General features: G+C 34.1%; 1 protein-coding gene across 5 annotated transcripts; it reads right to left on the bottom strand.

Annotated features, from left to right (window-relative positions):
- Window positions 1–396: 396 nt before the first annotated feature.
- LOC116166842 (receptor expression-enhancing protein 1) lies at window positions 397–24089 on the bottom strand. Of its 5 annotated transcripts, none has more exons than XM_031482013.1 (8): window positions 23880–24089; window positions 7965–8037; window positions 7654–7730; window positions 7482–7602; window positions 7331–7432; window positions 1845–2240; window positions 1672–1793; window positions 397–730 (listed from the first exon to the last, which is right to left on the bottom strand). In XM_031482013.1, exons 1-7 carry the CDS (start codon window positions 23915–23917, stop codon window positions 1686–1688), a joined length of 915 nt encoding a protein of 304 aa, XP_031337873.1. In that variant the 5' UTR covers window positions 23918–24089; the 3' UTR covers window positions 397–730; window positions 1672–1685. The 5 variants fall into 5 exon arrangements, with proteins under 5 accessions (XP_031337873.1, XP_031337870.1, XP_031337871.1 ...); XM_031482010.1 differs by having other exon boundaries at window positions 1170–1776; XM_031482011.1 differs by having other exon boundaries at window positions 399–730; window positions 1672–1776.
- Between the last annotated feature and the right edge of the window lie 1490 nt (window positions 24090–25579).

The following is a 25579-nucleotide window of genomic DNA, read 5'->3' as shown; positions in this document are numbered from 1 at the left end:
CAATTTTAAGTGATACAAAAGTGCCAAGTTCGCAGAACATCTAAAAATCAAGATTATTTCCAAACGACGAACTTTTTACGGCTCCATCTGGGACAAACGTAACACACTAAGTAATTCCCTAAACCAGCGGTTCCCAACCTGCGAGGGGTACGCAAGTGGGCTTTTGGGGGTACGCAAAAAAATATCAGTAGGCGGAAATCGATACTTTAACAATATGTTACTGCGCCCTAATGAACTGCCCCGATATGTCGGCATATGACACATGCGTGTGTGCTTGGTCAACCATCAGCCATGCTTATTAGTACCATTGAATTTATAACTATAAATTCAATGTTAGTACTGAGCTAAACTTTACGTATATCTGTGGCTAAACTAAACACCATATTTATTATTTATTAATCACCTTTAATATAATATCATTTATTTTAACAGTGTCTCATAATTTTCAAATATACTTAATAAATAAATTAATACAAATACAGCACAACCGATAATCCTCTGATTCAATAATTTTACAACAAACTATACACTTACTACAAATATTAGGTCTATATTTGTGCAAGCATATTATCAGTACAGAAAACAAAAAGTGTATAACCAAATTATTAACATACTGGATTGGTACCTATATGAGCTGCGAAATTAGGGAGCATTACCTACCTACTTCTCAGGCAGGTTTTTTCTTCACTGTTGTCTTCTTTGTGCGGGGTAATGTGGCACTTGACATTACCTGTAACATAATAGCGCATTTATAAAACACAACTCTCACTCTTAGCTTTGTCAGTTAAACAGGTTAAACATAACAAGTCACACTTGTTTCAAATTGAATTTTGAGCATGCGGTGAAATTACCTGCAAGCTCCATCATCATAAAGACATAGATATATACCTTTATTATGCAGTAACAGAAACTAAAGCCACACAATTATTAATAATAGGTACTAGTTCAGTACTGAATTTTGCGCTGAAACTGAGATACGCTTTGTTGAGGTTAATGAAGTTGTTCACTGTTGCAGTGTGAAGAAATATATTTTTGATGAGCATAAGATTTTAAGTATAAGCAAATTTCACGTAAAAGTTTTAGGTCACTCTGAAACTGTTATACTAGTAAACGGCAAGTAATAAGGTAGTGATTAGTTTAAACATGCAAATTATTATAACATGGCATGCCTTGTATCAATCAATGACTATCGGTATCATGTTCGTTTCCCGAACATAGTGGCCTGTATTGTGGTGATGGTTTAGCTTGAAAATTTTCTGCGCTTTTTGAAATTGGTTTTGAATTCACCAACAGCAATTGGGTAGTTTTAGGTAATTCGGCATACCAAGACGATCGTTTAGCATTACTCATAGGTTGCAAATTCCTTTCACTCCCAAAGTCTTTATGCCAAAAATGTTGCACTTTTTTTTGAAACAACATTAAACGTGTTAGTGGAGAACTTTGGTCAGACTTTGTACTTTGCTTTCTATTGGAAGGTTTATCTGATTTAAGTGCGCCGGGAGTTAGTACTAACGTCGCCTTTATTGTTGGAATGCTATCACATCCTTCTTTACCAATAGACTGTGGTGGTAAAGGTGCAGATTTTTTGTTATATTTCCCAGCTCGTTTATCTACTGTTTTGGTAACTGAATCGTTCAAACTAAAGTTACTACGGCATATTTCTTTGCTTACTTCAACTTGGCGGTTCAATGCATTATCGTCATTTGCATCCAAAAATTCGCTAGAAGAATCTGACTCTTCACGCTGTACATTATCAAAATCATTTTTACGGGACCGCTAAAGGTAAATACAAACTTTAATATAAAACTTTTAGCTGTATTTATGAAGGCTAAACTGTTACTTACATTAGAATCAACAGCTTGCGCAGTATTTTTAGGAACTGTCGTTGATCGAGTGATTCTTACAGAGCGAGGTCTTGTTGAGCCAATTGATCCGCTTCGAACTAAGCTTTCTTTCGACTGGGCTTTAGATAGTTGACCACTGTATAATGAATCTCCACTGGAATATCCAAATCCCGCATCTTCAGGCGATGGTATGTGCGCCATTACATCATGCCTAACATCAACTTCCGAAAAATATATTGCGGAAGTGGTCGAAGCTGCGTAAGGAACTCTTTTTTTTCTTAATACAACAGATTCTGCTACCGAATCAGTCTCGTCACTTTCCGCTTGATCGTGAGAATTACTTAAATCACTTAGACTATAACTTTTTCGCAGCTGATTTACTATACCTCCACCACCCTGCAATAAGAAACGCAAATAGAAACCAAAACTCACTCTCGAATAATATGTATATAGAATGTAGGTAGGTACCTATAATGTCTTTCAAATTTGTCGAGTAAGTGTCAAGCTAAAAAGTAGTAGGTACCTATATGATAATGTAGTGTTTCAATTACTTAGTATTTATTTGACAGCATTTCGAATTTTTTTCTCCAAATGTGTTAATTTACATTGAATATTTAAGTCCTTCGTAGCTCATTTATTATACTTACTTGTAGTAGTAATAATAATATTCAGAATTTCATTTTTAACAAAATCCAAATTATACTTAAGTATTTAATTCAATAATTTTATTTTGATTTTCCCATTGCATTCCTAAGATAACGCTCCAACCTAATATTTCCTAATTTTACTGACTTTGTAGCTTCTATAATAAAAGTTAGCAAATGCTGTTCAGCTTATGGAACGCACTATATCGTGAGACAAGTATTTATTTAATTAATTTAATTAATTTAAAACTTTGTACATATGTACAAATTGAAACGCTTAAATCCACCTGTTTACAATTCCATTACTTTCACTAGTCGGACATATCACCAGATATATTTTGGTAAATTCCTATCTACTTCTGTTTACTTTACATTTAAATTTAAGTCTCTGTGGCTACCAACTAAAGTTGAAAATAGTGAATTTTGACTCTGCATCAATGGTAAATCTATAAATTACATTTAAAGATGTAAATTATGGAATTTAGATTTTAATTAAACATTCGTTCACTCGACTTACATAAATTATCTTTTTACCAAAATGGACAACAAAAATTAATAGTGGCAAGACAAAATCAGTCTACCTTAATGTTTTTGTTAGTAGATATGCAAAGTCTCAACATAATGTACTGACTAAAATTAATAAAATATTTACTTTTGATATTTATGTATGAAAATTAATTGTATTCATTCTATATGAGATTAAAGCTACCGGTACCAATGCTGAAATAAATAGGTAGGTTAAGTTTGTTTTAATCAGGTAAGTGTGTTAAGAGAAATATAAATTAAAAATATACTTACTCAAATTCTCGGTTAAAAAAATTGAGTGGTTAGTGTTTTGAAGTAGTTGGTCTGGGATCTGTCAATATCTCGTTTTTTGGTAGGTAGCCCAATGTCCAATGTTTACTCCTCTTATTAACTGTGTCGTATTAGCTTATAAAGTGTTGTAAATAATAGTAGCACTAACACAAGCTTGCTTCACAATAGAAATAATATGCCATGCATACAACATACAAGCTACACAGTGAAAGCTTAAAGGGTGTTCGATTTGGTACATCTTGATCTACTTGTAATCGTATCAAGTTTAATACATTTTTATTGTTTTACTAATTACTTTGTTGAAGAAGACGTATTGATCATATATGCTGGGAAGCGCTTTGGTTTCTGCGAATCGCCTGTGATCCCGTGTGTTCTTACTTATATCCTTAAATATGAGATCAAAAAGCTGTCCCAAAGTAGGTGTTGCAAAATTAAGGGCCTTTTATCTCTTGCTCTTTGTGTTGTTTTCACTGGTAACTATCTGGCCAGACCACTAGGACTCCTCAGAATCCATTACATATGTATACAAAGCCCTCTCGTCGCAGATATTGCGCTGCAATTTAATAATGTTGCCCTGGATCTTGTAACGTGTTGATGACTTGCTGAATTCGAAATTTCGTTTTTCGCTTTTCGCGGCTTAGGCAAATTCTCCAAAAAAGACCCACAGCGATCTTTTCAATGCTTAAGACATACAATTCTACACACAATTAGATATGTTTTAAATGAAATTGTCCTATTGCCACTTTCAGAAGCATTGCACTGTTTCATATTCAATTTCAGAATCATGGACAAAAAATAAATTAGGAATTTTCATCTTGCTCAATTTGGGTATTCCTATCCCAACACAAAATGTGTATGGGTGGAACACAGATTATGAATGGATGTATCGAGGCACCGAAAGAATTATAATATCTTTCCTAGAAAAAGAAATATGATGGTCGAAAGATAAAAGAACAAGGATTTACAATTTTCGTTTTATCTTCAAAGACTTTAAACCTTAAAATTAATTATTAATATATTAAACGGATCCGGAGTAAAAAAATAAATACTGGAGCCGCGCACGGATTTTCCATAAGCCGTAACGTATTTAAAGTGTCCCAAACTGACTTCTAAGGTCACGTGACATTTGAGTGTGGTTGATTAGTATTTCATTACATAAATTTTAAGACGTAAAGAGAAAGATTCGATTATCCGATTTCGCGTCCTTTAACACAGGTTTTTTTTGTTTGGTGCAGCGTCTTTCCATTTTATGAAGTGAGGTAATAAGGGGTAGGAGTTTTTTGAGGAGCGAAAAGTGCTAAGTAGTTGGTCCTTGATGTATGCGCCTTAAACGACCGCCCGCCGGCCAGCGTCATAGGGTAGTTGATTCGGATAATGGATAATAATATAATATAATATACATAATTATGTATCCAGGGTGGTGATTTGCGTAACGCATTAATAGGGATTTCAATGTAAAATATATAACATGCGATTATTGGCTCCCCAAATTATTTTAGAGCAAAAATGTATTAAGGTTTTTTGTAGAAAAATTTTTTTTATGTCAATCAACCGTATTAGTTTTTATTTTTTGCATAATAAAGACGGAAAATTGGAAAAATAAAACCCCCCTCTTTTTCAACAATCTGTGATGCCATGGAATTTTACAATACAAAATCTCCGCCAATATCCGTCATGCCATGGAATATCTGCTATAAAACAATTCAAATTCTATCAAAAAGTATTATATTTAGAACAGCGAAGTCAACATAAAAAAAGATCAAACTACTAAAAACGGTTTCCTAATATAACAATTTACAATAAATGTTCGAATAAGTCACCATTAACTGCAACAGAGTAACCAAGTCGATCATAAAATCCATTTGGAACTGCTGCTAATTAATACCTGGATATCTTTTTGTTTTAGAAAATTCCATGGCATCGCAGATTATTGAAAAAGATACGGGTTTTATTTTTCCAAATTTTCCGTCTTTATATGAACAAAATTGAACTAATACGGTTGAATGGCGTAAAAAATACTTTCTACAAAAAAATAATACATTTTTGATCTAAAATAATTTGGGGAGCTAATAATCGCATGTTATGAATTTTACATTGAAATCCCTATAATGCGTTACGCAAGTCACCACCATGTATACGAAGTGTAACATAGGTACGTATACAAGCCCACTATGTATGGAATATAGTGTATATCTCGGTAAATAACCCCTGTATACAACATTTTTCCTGTCCGGACTGGACAGGAGAGATACTGGGAGATTTCCAGGAGGGTTAGCGTTCACGTAGCCTCATTTGAATTTTCCAAACATCTCTTAAACTAAAAAAGCACAAAACCTAAACACAATTAAGCGCAATTATTAAAGTGCACCATACCGTTGTTTCAGTGTACAAAAGTTTAATTCTTGGACGGCTCAGCGTTTACTTAGCCCCCATTTGATTTTTCAAAATAATGTTGAAACCAAAAAGGCACCAACCGTAGAATTAGTTTTGATAAAAACTTGTTTAATAAAACATGTATACTATGTTACCTTAAAATAATAAATGTTTGTATTTTATCAGATAATGTGTAGACTTGTTAACGAATTATTTAGTTTACTAGATTTAGACTTTACTGTAATATTTAACATTTTTCCAAACAATTAATAAAACATTATGATTTCCAATAAGGATAAAAGAAAAAAAAATTAGTAGGGCTTCTCACAGCCCAACAGTATCATATTTTTTTTATTTTTTGTAGGTGAAAGTTTGTATCATTTTTTAGTTGAATGTTATTATTAGATTATATACTTATTATTCAGCAACTCTTAATTAATAGATACCTGCTACGTAATTAGGGCTGTGCCCTGTGTAGTTTGTAACAATAAATAAATAAATGATGTAATTTTACTTTTACTTTTATATACCAAAATGTTGTATACAATCATTATTTACCGAGATATATACTATATTCCATACATAGTGGGCTTGTATACGTACCTATGTTACACTTCGTATACATGGTGGTAACGAGCACCATGTATATGCAAAACAAAGTGGTGGAGGTGATCAAAAACAAATAGTATACCAATATGTGAATGCACAATGTTTGTACGTATGCTCTTTTGGATATTGTAATTTTTGTCTCTAGTGGTGCTAAATCATCTAGTATATCCTATTTTGGTTTGAGATTTTGTCTGCAATCATCAAAAGTCATAGTTGTAAAGCAGTTGTCACAAATCACTAAAAATGGATGGTTCTCCTGTATGCTTTTACTAAGATTTTATAATTGAGGCGGGGGGAGGGGGGGGGGGAGACTATACCGAAAAGAACTCCACTGAACAAAAATGTAATGTTGCAGGGAACAAATCGCAAGATGCAAATCAGAACATGAAATAATAAAAAAGGGGCAATTCTGTTATATGGTATAGCGAACAAGAATCAATACTGCCTTACGTCACAAAAATCAATTAACGTATTAACGCACGATTTCTATTTCAGTTACATGTCAACATGTAGGTATGACATTAATTTTAAGTTAAGATGGCAAGGGCAAAAACAAAAATAAAAAGAGGAAATCAATTATCTACACAGTCTTTATATAAATAAAAAATTAAAAAAGAGGAAAACATCTTGTACTATAACTACCATATCGAAAGTTTCAACACACTAAAATTTACTATAACTTATTCGTATCAATCACTGATATCACTAACAACAGTCTTTTGTTGATTTCGGGCACTTTTTCGAACAGGCCTTCCTTTTCTAACGGCTTTAGGTTTTTTGGCGGGCCGTACCGGTGATGGTTCGTAGTATTCCATATCAGTATCATCAAGAATCTCTACTTCTTGATGAGCGTTACCTATATGAGATTCTGTGTTTTGTACTGATTCGTGCTCATGTGGGTCAGATATAGAGGATACTAAGGATGCAGTTACAGGAAGACTCTGTGCAAATGCGAAAAAATAAAAAAGCGTGTTAAAATCATAAGTAATCACTACTGTAGTTATTCTTGTTAAAACATGAAGGACTACTTGAAGTATAACTTACCTTAATTGCAGTCTGCATAAGCACATTAACGCCCTTCGAGCCTAAATCTAACATTTGTTTATAACTTTGCTCCTTAGCTTTTGCGATGTACTCATCAATTTCCTGAAACGCAAACGTTATAACAGAAATTTGAAATAAACCAGTCGATTACATGTTCTCTTTTGCTAAGCATGGGATGAACAAATTTGCGATATAAAATACTGGAACCTTTCGTTGCGGGCGAAAGAAGCCATATCACTAGAATAATTTTAATCTCGTAATAAAATGGAAACCTAAAATATTCCAGAGTTAAAATGTGAACTCGTCCAGTTTCTCACGTTTACCAACTAAGGAATACATCTGTAAATGTTTCTGCACACGTAAAAAGTGCGAAAACGATCCAATACATCATCCATTTTACCTAAAAAAGAAAAACGTCAACGGGGTAAAAATGAAAAAAACTCGCTCTAAGAATAAACTTAGTGAGTCGTTCTTGTCTCGGTGATTAATGTAAAATTTAGCCCAAGTCCATTGAACTGTGCAGATAAATTAAAGGGATTGGTTTATATCAATAGATTCGTTTCAAAGCGGAAACAACAAAAAGTATAAACAGCGGTGCCGCTTCCAGACTTGATTAAAAAATAAAAACACTTACGTATTCCTTAACATTCTTCGTTCTCACAGCCTTATATGAAGCATACGCGGGATAAAGTGTTCCACAGATCAATCTAAAAGTAAGATAAAAGACAAAGTAAATCATTTGGCTTAGTTTGAAAGATTGAAATTAAAGCACAAATTCGGTACGGTTTCTATGAAAGCATGTTAGCTGACTGAAATTCAGATGCATAAAGTTCTTGTTCTTTGGAGGAGGTCTAATTTTGGATGCATCTCTTCTGAACACTCAGAGTAATTTTGGTAACATTCGACAAGGAATTCACGATTTACAAGCGAATTTAATAGAAAATAAGGAATCTCTGCGGTCCTAAACACGCACGTTGTTTGCTAATTATAATCGCATTAGAAAGTGGAAAAAACTGGTGCAATACTGTCGAAGCTGTGAATTTAAATGGTCGTTTATACCTACTTGCATCTGTCTGTGTCTAATTGGCATACGACGTTTGTTCAATTAAAACTTATTGCAGACAAACAACAAAATTACCTTCATTTATTTGTTCGCACTTTGATGACATTATGGAGATGAATAAAAATAAATGCCTCTCGGGGATAAATTACGTAATGTCTACTTTATTGTGGCAGTCAGTATAAACACAGGAATTAATCAGGAAAGTATGTCCCAAACATTGATTGGCAGCGAGTACATACAAAATAATATACAATTTTCTAATAATCTATAAATTATTCCTGTATATTTCGATTTGCTCTGCGTTATGAAATAAATGTGCGCAACCTTGATTCTCGTAAGAAAACACCGTAAGACACTCCAGTAGTGGAAGTGTGAGAGACTGAGTCAAGACTTTCTGTCTCTTTCTTACATTGCACGATATTGCATTGCAGTTTAACCGGTACCTTACACTTTGGTGGTTACTGAGTTTTCGATTAATTGTTTCCTGATCGATGTTCATGTGTCTCTGGTACGCTTCCGAAGCTCTCGTACCTGCCGAGGTAATTAAACGAATTTACTAAGACTGAAAATTGTTATACAAGTAGTATATTGTATACAAATTTTTTGTAAAACTTTTAATACCACAAACAGAATCTAGCTACAGTTGTTTCTGAGATAGAATCTGACAAAGAAAAGTTTGTATTTTGGGATGTTAGCATATCTTACTACTCATGTAAGATAGAAGAAGGTAGAAACTGCCTATTTTAGGTTTTTTACGTAGAATCCAGTGGCGTATTGAAAAACAATTTTGGACCACCGTTTCTGAGATATAACCCAAAGTTGGTATTTTTAAATACAACACCCTGTATATTTTACGCCATTTTGATTTGATTTGATTCGTAGACGTAGACCCGAAAAAGTTGCAAAATCAACATTAAGTTTATTGAGGAAGAGATAGATACACGATAAGCGTATAAATAAAGGAATGAGAAATTTGCACCATTTTGTTAAATCAAAAAGTTTTTTTTATTTTACGCCTCAAGTCTGAGGTTCCAAGCATGTTATAAGTAGTTTTAATTTGATACGATAGAAAACTGAAGCTGAACATGTTCACCAGCTCCTAGACCATGATTCTTGAAATACTAGCAGCGGCAAGAAGCAATAATGTAATATAGAGAATGTACATTGATCATTGATTTTAAACACATTTTAGTTATTTGAATTTTATATGAAAAATAAGGAAAAAATAAGAAATGATAATTTCTTCAATCCTTGGAAAAGATCTAAACTTAGGATGTTCTGTTTATGGAGTGGTGCTAAGTAGCTACTACACTGTAAGCAAAGAACGAATAAACGCTATTTTGCAACCACAAGTAGTAAACACACGCATTTGTTGTCCTTTATAGTAATCAAGTTAGGATATTAATAGTAGCAAGCGACGCATACTTGTATGCATTAAAACACTCAAATTACCTTCTCAATAGCACATCGTCATATGTAGACAACAACAATGTGACCGTTCCAATAAAACGTAATACGAATTTCTAATTTTTCTCTTTGCGACATATTTAAAAGTTAAACAATTGCACAAGTGTTGTATCTACTAGCAGCGACCGAACAAAATACTCTGGCACAAAAATAAATCGCTGCAGCTTTCAAGTCTTGCCAACCTTGTCGTACAGTAGAAATAAGACATTTTATCTGTAGATAATTCATGGATACATACCTTCAAAATTTCAAAATCTACATGGAAGACTAGTAAAAATATCATATTAGTAAGGTTATATTATAGGCAATGTCGAAAACGAATCACAGGATACAAAACTATTCCCTGTTCTAGCAGTAGGTAACTAAATATAAAAACAAATGGGTTACTCTTATTTTAGAAACTACACTTTTCGATATCAAGCGCACACTTCAATCAACACATGTTTTTATATGAAACTGCTTCCTCTTTTTTTGATTTTGCAGGGTAAAACAGTAAGTATCTAACATGCATAATCTTTTAAATATTTGATAGAATTCGTCTTATTCTTGGTAACTATTCAAAAATGTCATCTTGAACTATTAAACCGGGAGATGGTGATACTTTTTGTGGTGTGATTTGCTACAAGTATGGCGACAATTCAAAGGTTTAACTAAGTACTCCTCAAAACGAAAATGGTGCTAACTCTCTGGGAGTGGGGCCGTTATTACGTGACGATTTTTTAAACATGTCGGACAATTTAATGATTTTGGACAATTTGCTACACAAAATTCTTTGGATTTTCTGGTAGTCGGTGACAAAGCAAATGACGGAAACGAAATGCCATACTTTTCCGGTGGGCCTTATAGCTCGCCATACTCATTTGAACGTGTCGATTGTTTGTTTTTTTTGTGGTGATTTGTTACAAGCTCATTTTTTTATGAGCATCAAGTCCTCAATCAGTCATTAACGAAAAACATACCGCAGCGACGGGCCCGCATAGCCGCCATACCGGCGCAAAGATGTCATTTTTTAATTTTCTTTTTTTTCTTTCTAATGTTCCTATGTGCCGTTTCTGAGATATTTGACAGTAAAAACAGGGTATTTTAACATGGGCGCTTATGGACAGACTCAGTTTTTCTGAGCTAGCGAAGGTTTTTGTATCAAGACTTAAATGAAATGGGTCTCATGAGTCATGAGAAGCGAAATTTTGTGACGAATCTAAATATGCACGGAAAAGTAGGTACATGTTCATGATGAAATAAGGAAGATATTTACCGCTAGAGCGGCGTCTGCTCTGGCGCGGCGGCGCGCTTTGCAGCACGCTTTTAAATCTGATGACTTTTCCACTAGTCTAGTATATAACTGAGCTAGGACAATTCTTTCCTTCTACTGCTGCGCACTTTTCTTCACAAAAGGCATGGTGTCTTTCAGAGAGAACACCAAAACCAGCGATATTTATAAAGGCCTGCACACGTCTTGTTGACACACTGATCGGATCGAGATCAAGGTAGCGGCTGGGGATCTCTGGCGCCAACATCGAAAAACCAAATCCACTACACCGACTTCACGTAAAACGCCAAATTATTTAGTTTCCCGGCTTTTAAATACGTCTCGCATACGTTTTGATTAAAAATAAATATATTCGTTTAGGATTTACCGCTTACACTGTGAATATTTAGTCGCGGTGTGTCATCAACAGTTTACCGTGCAAAGGTTAGAAACAGGGTCGAAAAGTAGGGAGACTGGTCAAGTTGACTACTGTATATCCCTTTTTAAAAATTATGTATGATGTTTGCATTGTGCAAAAGGTACAAAATACCACTCATACCGTATTTCTAATTATGTTTCATTCCAAACAAAATTTTTTTTGGGGCGTTTACCGTAGGTAATAGGTAAGCCGAGTACATCGCTTGACTTCAGCCGAACGCGCTCTAACTACTTTAAGAGCCAATATCAACATTTCATTTGGTGTATAACTTATTTTCTCTAAGAAAAAACAATTTCGGATTGGTACCGCGAGAAGTACCGCAGAGCCTTAAGTAACATGACCTGAGGCGGCAGACGGTCGATTTTAGCCAGGATTTTAGCATACTCGGATAGACCAATAGACCAAAGTGGAACTCCATCGCTTAAAATTTTGATCATTCTCGTTCAGTGGATTTCGAGCTAGGACATTGCCCAAAAGCGGGTACGAAGCTGGCGGGGTAGCTAGTGTCACATACCACCCAGAGACTTGCTATAACTAGACTGCGCTTAACGTATCTAAGGTGTTGTCGACACAGTATGCAACACACAATGCACCGCGGGGCAAAAATCGCTGAGATGATATGCAATACAATGAAATAAGCTGTTATTTTAGATGGTCCGTTCTTAATCATTCTCGTGATTAGCTCGAATTAGTGAACAGATAAATTTCTGTTGAGAATAAACCAATAAACTTAGGTTAACTTGTGCCTATCAACATGTACTCTGTCAATAAATTTTTAAATAATATGCTGATTTTCAACGGATAAAAGTTTAAAGGACCAATGGATCAGAGCCATTCGAAGAGAAAAATTTACTCCCACCATAGTGCATTTGAGGGGAATGAAGCCGATTTTAGAAAGATACCTACGAAGGTGTTAAAAAATAATGCAATACCGAGCGTTTTCGACTTTCCCATTCACTTAAAATAACGTAGAACTATTATTCGACATCCTTTACCAGCAAGACAACGGCAATACCTATTTGCCTATTAGGTATAGACGTAACTAAGTACTTACTGGTAGGTACTAAGTATATTTCAGGTTTTGTTACAAGAAAAATAGCTAAGTCTGTTAAATGTTCCATATGTGCAGAGGCGATATTCGAATCAGAGAGTCATTTAAAGCTTTTAACTAGAAAAAATCGTGGAGGATTGTTGCACGTATCAAGCGATGCATTAAAAATTTGCCAAATTGCTGAAAATGTGTTCAGGTTTTTCATTCAATCCACACCACACCGCGTTGTAAACAAAATGGTTATCAGCAGTCTAAGAAAAATAAATAACAGTTACAGCCCATTTGGGTTTTTGGATACGCATATATTGATACAAAATCCGCTAAATAATCATATCTTACTACTTACATATTTAGTTTTAAGAGTATATTTTCCCATACGTGTTCACCACCAAAATACACATATAAATCAAATTAGGACTAGAGTAAAGCAGTTATATACCAATTTAGTTCAAATAAAATACCAACAAATTCGATTATAGTATATTGCATAATAAGTGTGCTAAGAAGCCTATTTCGCACGAGTATTTTGCGACACGAGCGAGCGCAGCGAGCGAGTGTTGTAATAAAATCGAGTGCGTAATAGGCATTAGTACTCGAATTATGTACTATACTTTTTCTACGACTTGAATATAATTGATAAAAGATTGATATATTAAGATTGATTTGGTTCTAAATATTCGAACTTCGAACTAAAAATTAGAGCTGTCAAGTGTCAAATGTCATGGTCTATTTAAAAGGAATACAAAATACAACGTAACCTCATTTATATTCCATGAATGCACGCCAGCGAGCAAGAATTTTATAAATACTTTTTTCTCCAACCACCTGAATAAGACGCTATTTTGTGACGGTGTTCGGTACGTAAAATTGACGTTTTGCGGATTAATCGCTTTCACCATGGCAACTGTACAAAAAGTGGATACTTTTGGTCCTAGTACCAAAAAGAAATTGACCTTGAAAGTTGACCAATTAAAAAATTACAATCACGGAGATATGTCACATTGACATCGGTTTACATTGCAGGTTGTAAGATATTTCTATACATACAAATCAAATATTTTTGCATATTCAATGCAAATAATGCTGTTACCTACGTATGTACATGTATTGAAAATGATTTACGCTCGCTATTTTTATTTAAATCATGTGTAACGTAATTTACATATTCGGTGAACGTAATTTTAATACGTATACAACCCGCCGTCGCGCGTAACGCCATCTACTTAAGACACATTGCACTATTATCTGTCATTTTGAATTCAAAATTTGAAAAAGTTAATTGCAATTAATTTTAATTAAAAAACTGTATGGTAAGTTTTTTATTTCAATACAAAATATAACAATATTAATTGTGTATGCATTAGAAATGACTGAAACTGATAGCGACATGGATTGCACTCCGCCAGAGATTATAGAAACGGCAGAACATGCTACCTCAAGATTTGCTCCCTACAAAGTCACGAGAGGTGAGAAGTAAGAAGTAAGAACGAATAGGTTATAAGTTAACCTAAAAACTAGAGTGGCATGACACGTGAGAACAAGAAAGCAGATGTTCTTATACTAGTAGTGAAACTGTGACTGAATCTAAATTCGAATATAATTTGAAGTAAAGGGGGTTGGAGAAAAAATTTTATGTTTTATTCGTACAAAAAATACGTTTTCGGGACTCGGAAGGTTGCTGGACTCCGCTGACGCGTCGTCCAGCAACTATCTTCCTCGTCCCGAAAACTGACATTTTTTGTACTAATGAAACAAATAACTATTTACTTAGATTGGAAGTGTATTGCAGGGTTTTTACATCCCTATTCCTTACTGCAATGTGAGTTTCATTTTAGCACCATAGATGCAATAGCCAATAGGATAGAAGATACAAGTGTTGAAGTTGAAGATTACTACCTAACTAGCTCAGGTGGTGTTTGTGCTCTTATTCATTACAGTTTTGAACGATTTCTATTGTTGTAGTTGCCAATGTATTAGGTACCTAACTATCGATAATACTAAACGCTGCGTCTTTTAACGAGTTTTCCCGGGAAGGAAGCATCGGACTACCCGGTATTCTAAAGTGCATTATTCCGTGTTCCATGCAAGTCGTAATTGGCACCATACATTAATTCTTCGAGTACTTATTGTAGTTTTCTAAAATACAAAATAGTAGCAACAGAGTTTGCTTAATTAACTAAACGCAGCATCAAACCATTCTTGAGTAGCCCATTACGATTATGAAAAATAATTGGACACGGCTAATAAATTACATATACAGGCTCCATTCTCCATTCTCATACAAATGGCAATGTTTAAACAAATTATGAGTAATTCTGTTCTGTTCAAAGAAGTTTACAAAATGTGAAACATAACCTACTACAACAAAATCTGACGTTACTTCATTCATTAGGCAGGGCTGACAACCTACTAAATTAACATTTCGCGTTTGACATTTAACCTGTTACGTAATATATATATATATATATATTAAGTAACAGTTCTAATTTTCATTATGCAACCGTATGATATAATGAACGATTTAGACGTGCAGTACAGGGTGACATTTTAGGTATGTTTACGACATAGGAGTAGAAAAAAACAGTTAACAGCTATATGTTATCTTTTTTTGCTACTAAAATTTAGAATAAACAAGCAAGCTGCAGAACGTACGTACGTCTGCCCCGCAATGAACAGTTGGTTGCCTATCCTATCTTGACAACAGGCTTTTATAGTAAAATCTACGTTACGCGCGGTCTAGTTATAACAAGTCTCTGCATACCAAGTTTTTCGTATCAAACCAAATAAAAGAACACACTGTGTAAATAGAGGCCAGGAAAAAGGGAGGAAGGCAAATTGAGGTTCGCCAGGACCCTGACGGAGGGGTAGAGGGTAGCTGATGACAAAGAACGTCACTTTTAAACTACCTATCGTACCGATTTTTTCCCCAAAAAGATGTCATAACTCATAAGATAAACCAGTGTCGCTGTTATTTTTGTGTGCTAGTTGCTTTTCCAATTTCCAATCTGCATTTTTTACCTTTTTTATCAGAGCTACTCAAAGTTAAAGTAAGTAATGAAGTAATGTCTACTTCATCAGATATTACTTGCTACTTTATAGGTGGAAATTCGCAAGGCCTTTCACACCAGAACATCCTGTTCTTTATTTCGAAGGCACACTACCGAAAAGCTGTACAAGGTGGTTCAAATCTGTAGCGCACCATTGGGATATTCGTAACGGTGAGACATACAGTGTAGGTTAAATGTTACCACTTTTTGTGACTAAAAAAACGCATTTGAAATTTTTGAAAAATTGTTGAAAATAACCGAGATATCACCGAAAAACTGAAAATGTCAAAATTCGTTTTCATTTTCTCTAACTTAAACGGTTGGAAATGGACGGTTCCCGTTAGCACCTTGTATATGGGCACTTTTTTGGAAGAATCTGAATTTATTATCAGAATTTCCATGACACGCTAGATGTAGAAGCTGCAAGCTACAAAGTACTTTCGTATTTATTATGGACGCCATATTGGATTTTTACGGAATGAGATAAGAAAGAACGCCATCTTAGCCATGTTGATTCGGCAAGATCTAGTTACTCGAGGATGTTGAGAAATGAATGTAAAACATTGAATTTTGACATTTTCGTCCTCTCATTCCGTAAAAATCCAATATGGCGTCCTCGATGGCGTCCATATAAGAAATAAAAAAGTAGCCTATAGCTTCTACATCTAGCATGGAAATTCTGATAACAGATTCAAATTCTCCGACGAAAACTGTCCATAGAAGGTCCCAAAGGGAACAATCCATTTCTGACCGTTTGAGCTAAGCATCCATTAACCATTTGTCTGTAACATCTGGTCTCACGCTTTTTTCTGAGTCTTTCAAGGACGTCTTTATAAAATAATTTCAATTATACACTAATTTCATCGAGAAAACGGCATAACACATTGCCTTGATGCACTATAAACTAGATTTTGTGGTCTTCCTGTTAAACACCCTTTTTTAAGTTTGTAGAGCGAATTCTTTATTTATTGCCCAATTTCATCGGGAAACCTGCAAAACACATGGCTTTGATAGGCAGGAACTAAATTGTGCGCTCTCGCTCTCCCTTGTCCATTACTTGATGCACAATATCTAAGTGCCCTTTCTGTCGTGGTTAATTCTTGGTCAATTTTGTCAAGGAACGCAGCAAAAAGCGGTACCGCAACAGGCAGGGTACATTTACTTACAGGAACTTCAAACAATCTTCACACGTTTTGGAACATCCACTATACGAGTACATACAAAGGAACGTGCATCGTTATCGTTCGCATGGATACAAAGAGTAATGCATCTTATCTCTACCAATAATTTCGAAATGTATTTATAATAATGCGCTTTACAAGTGCCTTAGCATTGCCTCTCATTTGCGACATATCTGAAAATGGCGGATTTCCATAACCATTGTGAGTAGCAAACCTGACCTTATAAATGGGCACAGGGACACAATTAAAAGAGCGCAAAACATCAATCAAACCCAAAATATACCTATATGTTAACTTAATTAAATTAATCCAAATTTAATCGTTGTGTGCTACATCTATGATTGGTTCACCTTTCTTACTTTTTATACACCATCTGTAACTATTCAGTTATTTATCAGTACCTATAGGTCCACTTCGATGGAATATAATGAGACGTGCCGTCTTTATTTGCTTTTAAAAAATGGAAAGCTCTATTCAAACCGCATCATCACCAATTCGCATGTTTATGCAATAGTCGAAAGTGAAGTTTTTACCTTAAAACGCGTAGTTACATTTCACATAAGAAATAATTAGATAATTAAATGTAAATTATTTACGGAACCATTCCGATTGCACATCACATTCAAGGTGATATCAATATATCGACATACCAGCAAATTTGCCATTTAAGGTAAAATGAATCAGCGACTGGAACAAAGGTTAATAAAACCCGAGTGTAAGTGGTGGGCAAACTAGAAATACAAGTCAAAAGTCTCTTGGTACAATGAATTCTTCACTGTATAGTTTTTTTGTGCGAATTGTAAAGGCGAAATGGCAACTTCCATTCCACTCATTTTAAAACGATTAGCATCAGGTCTAACTATGTTTAATTGAGCTTGACACTTCAAACGTTCATTGTGAAATGTGATAGAAGAAAAGTACAAACTCAAAACAAAACCTTGTCTAGCACGGACATGCCTACATTGTAATTGTCAAATTATAAGTACCAAATACACTAACAAGCATTTATTTATTAGGGACATTCATTTGTTGTTTCGTATTTTATATTGTAGGTATACAGGGTGGTGACTTGCGTAACGCAACATAGGGATTTCAATGTAAAATTCATAACATGCGATTATATGGCTCCCCAAATTATTTTAGAGCAAAAATGTATTCAAGTTTTATGTAGAAAAATTTTTTACGTCAATCAACCGTACTAGTTTTCAATCTTTTTCATATAAAGACGGAAAATTGGAAAAATAAAACGCGCATCTTTTTCAATAATCTGCGATGCCATGGAATTTTCTAAAACAAAAAGATATCCAGTTATCAATTAGCAGCAGTTCGAAATGGCTTTTATGATCGACTTGGTTACTGTATTGCAGTTAATGGTACTTATTCGAACATTTATTGTAAATTGTTATATTAGGAAACCGTTTTTAGTAATTTGGTCTTTCTTTATGTTAAATTCGCAGTTCTAAATATTATGCTTTTTGATAGAATTTGATTTGTTTTATAGCAGACATTCCATGGCATGACGGATATTGGTGTAGTTTTGTATTATAAAATTCCATGGCATCACAGATTGTTGCAAAAGATGGGGGTTTTATTTTACCAATTTTCCGTCTTTATTTTGCAAAAAATTGAAAACTAGTACGGTTGATTGACGTAAAAAATTTTTTCCTACAAAAAACCTTAATACATTTTTGCTCTAAAATAATTTGGGGAGCCAATAATCGCATGTTATGAATTTTACATTGAAATCCCTATGATGCGTTACGCAAGTCACCACCCTGTATAGTATTTTTCATAGTTGCATACGATTTAGTTTACTTTAAGTACGACGGTGCCCAATTTCGAGTAAGTACTACCAAAGACTATTCTGGTGGAGGAGGATATTCTTTGGTACTACATACTCGTAGCTCATGGTTGTTCTTGAAGTTATGACGTTGGATATCTAATAAATGATGCATTTTTTTAAATTTTAAAACCTGAATTTGTGATTTTTATGTTCAAAAACTTAAATGAAAAATTTTGTTTAAAGCCCGTTTTAGATAATTATCAAAAAAAAAATAATATTTTTAGCGCATTTTTTCCCGAGATGCTGTTTTTGAAAGTAAAACGTGCATACATTTTACATACGACAACCAATTGGTCTCAGATTTTGCATACTCATGCCTTTAGTGGTGCCAAACTTTTGAAAATTGAGGGGGGTGGGAGAATAACACACGGTCTACCCTTCATGGTTTTCCAATTACAGGTCCCAACGAAAGGAATCATTTTCTAACAACTACCCTACCCTCGCAACTGCCCTTCTTTCTAACTCCATATCAAGAGGGAGGGGGGATGGAACAGGTTCTATCCTTCAGGGTACTCTAATGAAAAGTCTCAACGAAAAAAATTAATTTCTACCAACCATAGCCCTCCTCCTCGACATCTTATCGTGATCGGATATATTCCCTTATACCTCAAGAACGGATTGTCGGAAGAGGGTACTCACAAAGGGCGATTGAGACGTCTGCAAGAAATATATCCATTGGTGACGTCGACACTTTAAGAACGAATATTTCGAAAACGGTTTGTTGGAGAAAAGCCAAAATGAACCGACTGGACGAGACAACTATTAGTGAAGTCGAAGCAAATACCTTGACAACGAAGTGTCGAAAGAGGGTACTCATAAAAGGTAAGTGGAACGTCAGGACGAGACAAATCTATTGGTGATGTCAAAGCTTTCAGTGCAAATATCTGCACAATGGAGTGTCGGACGATTTTAAATGTATGCCAGGCGGCCTTTAAATGTTTAGGTGTAAAGAGCCTCCTTTATAACCCAACCATTTACTAAGCTATTTCGGTTTAAAAAAATGCGCTTTATCTGCCCAAGAGGGGTAACAATTTATACTTGTTTGAATTTAATAGATTGATGCTAAAGGATACCAAAACGTATTAAAAAAATTTTCGCATTTTGCGCTTTATTTCTAAAAATCTTTCAAAATAAATCCACCGATATCGGTATAGTATCATTAGGAACAATGCCAGGAACTCGCCCAGTGTTTGTTTCCTTTCAAGATAAAGTTACGCTTAAATTTCCGATATCAAAAGACCTTATCTAAAAACCTATTTAGTTTTATCATTGAGGTGTTGCGTGCGACCTTGGTTTCCATCTTTTGTCTGTTCTCAGAAAAGCCGCAAAGTTAGAAACTTATGCCCAACAAATAGTTCATATTTTTAAAATGTGTTTAAAATTTAATAATATATGTCAGAAAATAAATTTGTCTCGCGGAGGCCCATGTATATAATCATAACATTTGACAATAGCATATTTTTTATATTTTTTTTAATGTACTTAAAAACGCTAACAGTACACTCACTCATGTTTTATTTGGTGTAAATCAAAAAACCCTTGCGAGTTGTAATTCTGAACATAAAATGTGTTCCCACTAAAGTACCTAATGTTAATGAGATATTAAAGTACGCAATTATTTAATATACAGGGTGTTAATACTAAATCGTTACACCCGAAAACGCCAGCCTCATTAAAGCAAACAACTTTTCTTAGTTCTAGTTTTTGATTTGGTGCCATGGTTCGAAGTTATTGGCGTTCTTCTTCGAAATATCGACATAACTCCCTTCTTTTAAGGTCTATTGAAAAAACAAAAATTTTCAAAACTAGCTGTGTTGTATTTACAATTATTTTTAATTTTTTTAAATAATAAAATAGCGATTGATAAAAAATTTCAAAAAAAAACATTTGTTGATAACCACCCCATCGATTTTTGAAAACAAAACATTTATAAAATCCCTACACCATCTACTACATTGTTCTTAATATTTTTTTCAATCTATCCTGCGAAGGGAGGCCATTTTGAAAATCGAAATTTAAAAATTTTTTATCAATCGCTATTTTATTTGCAAAAACAAAAAATAACTGCAAATACGAATGTTTTAGAGAGCTGAATAGTTTGCGTTGTCCCACAAAATCGCTGACTGACCAGTTTCGTCCGGATATTTAAGTGACTGACCATCATAACTTTCATTAATAAATACAATATACTATTTGTATAACAATTTTCAGCCATGGTAAATTCATTTAATTACTCGGCAGGTACGACATCTTCGGTAGCGTACCGGAGACGCCTGTTCTCACTTTCACTTGACTGACCGCAGTATGTTTATGCACATAACGGTTAGTAAATTCAGAGACTTTTTTGGCGCTGGCTCTCCGTCTATTATCTCACGGTAATTATGTTGAGTTTGCTCAAATTGATCGTAACAGGTTGATCATTCGGCGATTAAACATTGCCGAGATTTAATGGTTGCTAAGTAACGTTACTTTTAATATGACATATGAAACTATAATCTGGGACTGAAGTTCAAAATCCTTTCTGCTTTCTGCAAATCTAAAAGATGTCCTTGGCTCGTATCAGTTGTATCCTTTGTTGAAAGCTTTCATAAACGCACCTGGTGAGTAGGTATGCTGCCAAATCTGTTCCATTTTTTAATCGCAGTATTGATTGAAATTTTGAATGAATTATGCACCAAAAGATTTAAATACTTTTTACATTTCCTTCATATACTCTGTATGTCAGGATTAACAATGCATTTACGACTTTTCCATATTACTTTACAAACACTTGTTATACAGCGCCCGATGACTCATAAATACCTTAGAAGGGGACCAAGAAATCGTGTAAGTTATGACAACATTTACAATTAGCCAGTGCCCACACACCTTCCAACATCTTCACATTCACGATCGTTTTTATTATATTATAATGACGTATCGCCTGATGATGGACGAAGCTCGTCCGAAATCGATCGCGAGCAATTAATTTCTTAATAAAAATTAGTGAAATACAACTACGATACTTTAGCAACACACTAATTAAAAAATGGAGCAATTCATCAACAATATTCCCGATGATATTCCGATGCGATATTTTGAAAAAATAATTCGTTTCGTAGATAATAGGAAAAAAGTGAAAATCCCCATTTTTTAAAAAGTTCAAATATTTTATAATAAACAGAGCTATCGAAAAAAGTTTTAAATAAAAGTTGCAAGATATAAATTAAACAGACGTAGAAAAAAATTTGCAAAATGACGGTTTTCGAGATATGTATTTACATCAACTTCCTTATTTTTGAAATGGACGGCATATTGGATTTTTCGAGGGATTTTTACTCAGTTTGATACAATTTTTTTTCTCTTTCCAACCAAGTTATCATTAAAATAATAAACATGGGTAAAATTACAATTTTCATTTTTCTTCGTAGTTGGCCATGGAAACAAAACTAGCATTGACGCCTAATTATCATTTTACAATTTTTACATTTGCTTAATAGGAATACCTCGAGGAATACATTGCGCAAGGTAACTGCTGCACTAGCTAAACGGTGCCGAATAAGCTTAGTTAGTTTTAAAAATTTACTGTAACTTTAAATGACGTTATTATATTTTTTTAATGTTAATTTATTCATTAATAAAACTACTGGTCGGCCAGACAATTGTAACATTGCAAAATATCAATTGCTTGCTATTTTCGTGGCTGACTATGAAGAAAAAATGAAAACTTGTTATACATGATTCGAAAGAGAAAAAAAACTGTATCAAACTGTGTAAAAATCCAAAATGGCGTCCGTTTAAAATAAGGAAGTTGATGTCAATATCTCGAAAACAGCCATTTTGAAAAAATTTCTTGCAACTTTAATTTGAAACTTTTTTCGATAGCTCTCTTTGTTACAAAAATATTTAAATTTATTAAAAATAGCGATTTTCACTTTTTTCCCAATTATCTACGAAACGATTACTTATATTGAAAATATCGCATCGGAATATCCATCAGCATCAAAAACTACACAACTTTGCAAATTTAACCGATTCTGTGAGTATAATAACAAAGACAGCCATGTTATATCCTACTCAATTTAAGACACCCTGTATACTAGCATTGTTTAAACCAGTTTAAACCTTAAACAAGGATACTAGCTCAAGTGTGCGATTGTAATTTTCGCAAATCGCACATCAACGTCTTCGCTTAGTTCAAAGTGGAGTGGAGTATTGCCCCCATACCGACAATCATTTCCGTTGCTATACTTTGCACTTAAAAATTTTCTGTACTTGGTCAAAAATTAGTGTGTACCCGAGAATTTTAGGCGAATTAGACAAAAATTATGAAACACTAATTTTTAGATTTTCACTTGTCTTACATAGTGATAAGCTCTCCAATGAAAAATCCGAGGAAAAATCTGAACTGAAAATGTTAAAAATTGGTCCAAATAAGTGTAGGTATCTATTACCAATGTGATTGGATAATGATGGCTCAAAAAGATTAACATTAAACGAACGAGAATCATTTACAAAAAAAAATTATTTAAACAATAACCGGCAAAGAGACAATGGACTCTTAAACCATTAAATTGAACAATGTTGGCATTTCCGTAAATGTTAACAATTCTTTGTTGATTTTAAAACATTTGTCATCCTTGAGGTCAGTAAAGTATCTATATAATTGGGGGTTGAAATTGAAACGGACGATGACCAGCTAATTCTAATATTAACGACAACAATAATTAAGTTCGATCAAAAGTTAAAATGTCTAAGAAATTGCGTTAAAAATCAATAGGGGATTAAGAACAATATCGCGCAAACTCCTCGCTAAATCAACATTCATACAAGATATAACAATAAATTAAAATTTTGCAATCCCTTACAAGTTTTTGCAGATGATTTTGATTTAAATAGCATTCGCGTCGCGCTGTTGGATTCGAATGTGGGTTGAAATTAGTGTAATTCTCCGTATTTTCAATTAGAATGAGCGCTTTAATACCTATGATGAGGCCATTATCTAAATATAAAATTAGTAATAATGGCGATACATTTATATATAAATACACAAATTAATAAAAAATGCGCACTTTTTTGTTTCTTTCACAGAGATGATGGCGTCAAAAATTGGACCTGCCAAATACAATAATAAAATTCCAGAGACTACACGATAAATGAATGTTATTGTTTACAGTTTACAACGTGCTTTCAAAATTCAAATCTTCATGAATAAACAAAGAGTACTTACATGACTAATCGAGATATGATGGACGATATCATTTTCATTCATTCACAATCACACAATAAAACTGTATACGTTTAACTAGCGACGCCTTTTAACAAGCAAAATTCTGTCAACTTTAAAAACAATAAACATTTGAATTTAAAAATATGTTGCTAGACCAGCTGGCCAGCAGCAGGCCGTTTACTTCCATACATTGTTGTCATAGCAAGCGGCTGCGGTTGAATCTCCCCCTCCGAGTTGTGGTGCGCGTTTGGTTGCGCCGTAATAAAACCAGCGTATACCTTACAGGGCCGGCTTAAGCTCCCGTAATTCCCAATATCATTTATAATAATTATTACAAAATCCAGAATACTCTGTTAGTCCTTGGTGAAATACATTTCTTCTACTCAAATCAAACAATGTCGCAAACAATCGCAATCGTCGCGTCCTTTTCGTTTACCATCCCATGGCAACGCTGTATGCGCAATCTGTGGGAAATGACGAAGCCTTCGCACTATGCCTGCATGTATAGGCATTTCGCGAAATCCCTAAAGAGAGGCAGGCAAAGTGCGAACTGCAGCTCCGTTTCTTACTTTGCCTGTTGCATTCGTCATTTCACGAAATGCCTAGGCATTTTGCAAAATGCCGGATTTCGCAGTTTGTCGGTAACATATACATGGTGATCCACGTAGCCCGTTCATTAGAAGTTTTTAAATTTGCAGTTCAAATAGAAACTTGAAATTTGGTTTACAAGCATAATCAACCACTGCGAATTGAAATAAAATAATTTCAAGATGACACCGCTTCCGTAAATACCGTTACGTGAATCTCCCTGGCTAATAAATAAATAAATAAATAAACAAATAAATTACAGTGAAAGTGATTAATGCGGAGATTATTCATAATCACCGGTTAACTAGATAATTTGGCGTGCGTTTCCTTTTAAAACTTTAGGGGGAGGGAAACTACTGCCATTTCGGAAACTGAGAAGATATTCAATTAAAAAATAATCATTCCTTCCCTCAATTATTCACATTCACCGGTACACATGAATAAATCTCCGTATTAATGACTTTGACCGTAGCATATGTATACCCCTTTAACTTGAAAGTAAAATTACGGTAAGTATGTATTAATTACGTTATTGGATACCAGACCAGCAGTGAGTAATTATTACTCACGAGACAAACATACATACATTAAACTAATGATAAACTTAACATTTGGTTGCAACATTAATTTGGTTTAACTATTTCCGTGATGGAAGTATATTATATGAAATGGTGGGTTTATACAATCATTATCATTAGTTGACTATCAGAAATCATTAAGAAATAGCCAATAGAAACAAAGGTTTTTGGCGCGCTGCTAACCAACGAAACCACCCTGAACTTAGTGGACTACTGATAATGATTATATAAACCCACCATAAGTGGCGCCGGTCAATGTATATATTGTAGTTTAAAATCCATTTATTACATTTCTAAATAAGACTCCAGCGTCTTTCATTTGGAATTTGTAATTAAGTATATGTATGTATACAGTGTGTAAAGCAATGGGGTATACAAGAGGGAATTTTTTTTTTAATATTGATTTATGAAAAAAATTTATTCTTCGTGATATTTTTTGCTTGCTTTGAAAGTACCAATAACGTTTCGATAATCTAAAATTTATTTATAGAAATCTGGAAAAATAATAAAATTAATTTTCGATATCTAAGACTC

Source organism: Photinus pyralis, unplaced genomic scaffold (assembly GCF_008802855.1).
Source record: "Photinus pyralis isolate 1611_PpyrPB1 unplaced genomic scaffold, Ppyr1.3 Ppyr1.4_LG3b, whole genome shotgun sequence".
Classification (NCBI taxonomy): domain Eukaryota; kingdom Metazoa; phylum Arthropoda; class Insecta; order Coleoptera; family Lampyridae; genus Photinus; species Photinus pyralis.
The sequence above is the reverse complement of the archived record's forward strand: the minus strand, read 5'-3'. Positions and strand labels throughout refer to the sequence as shown.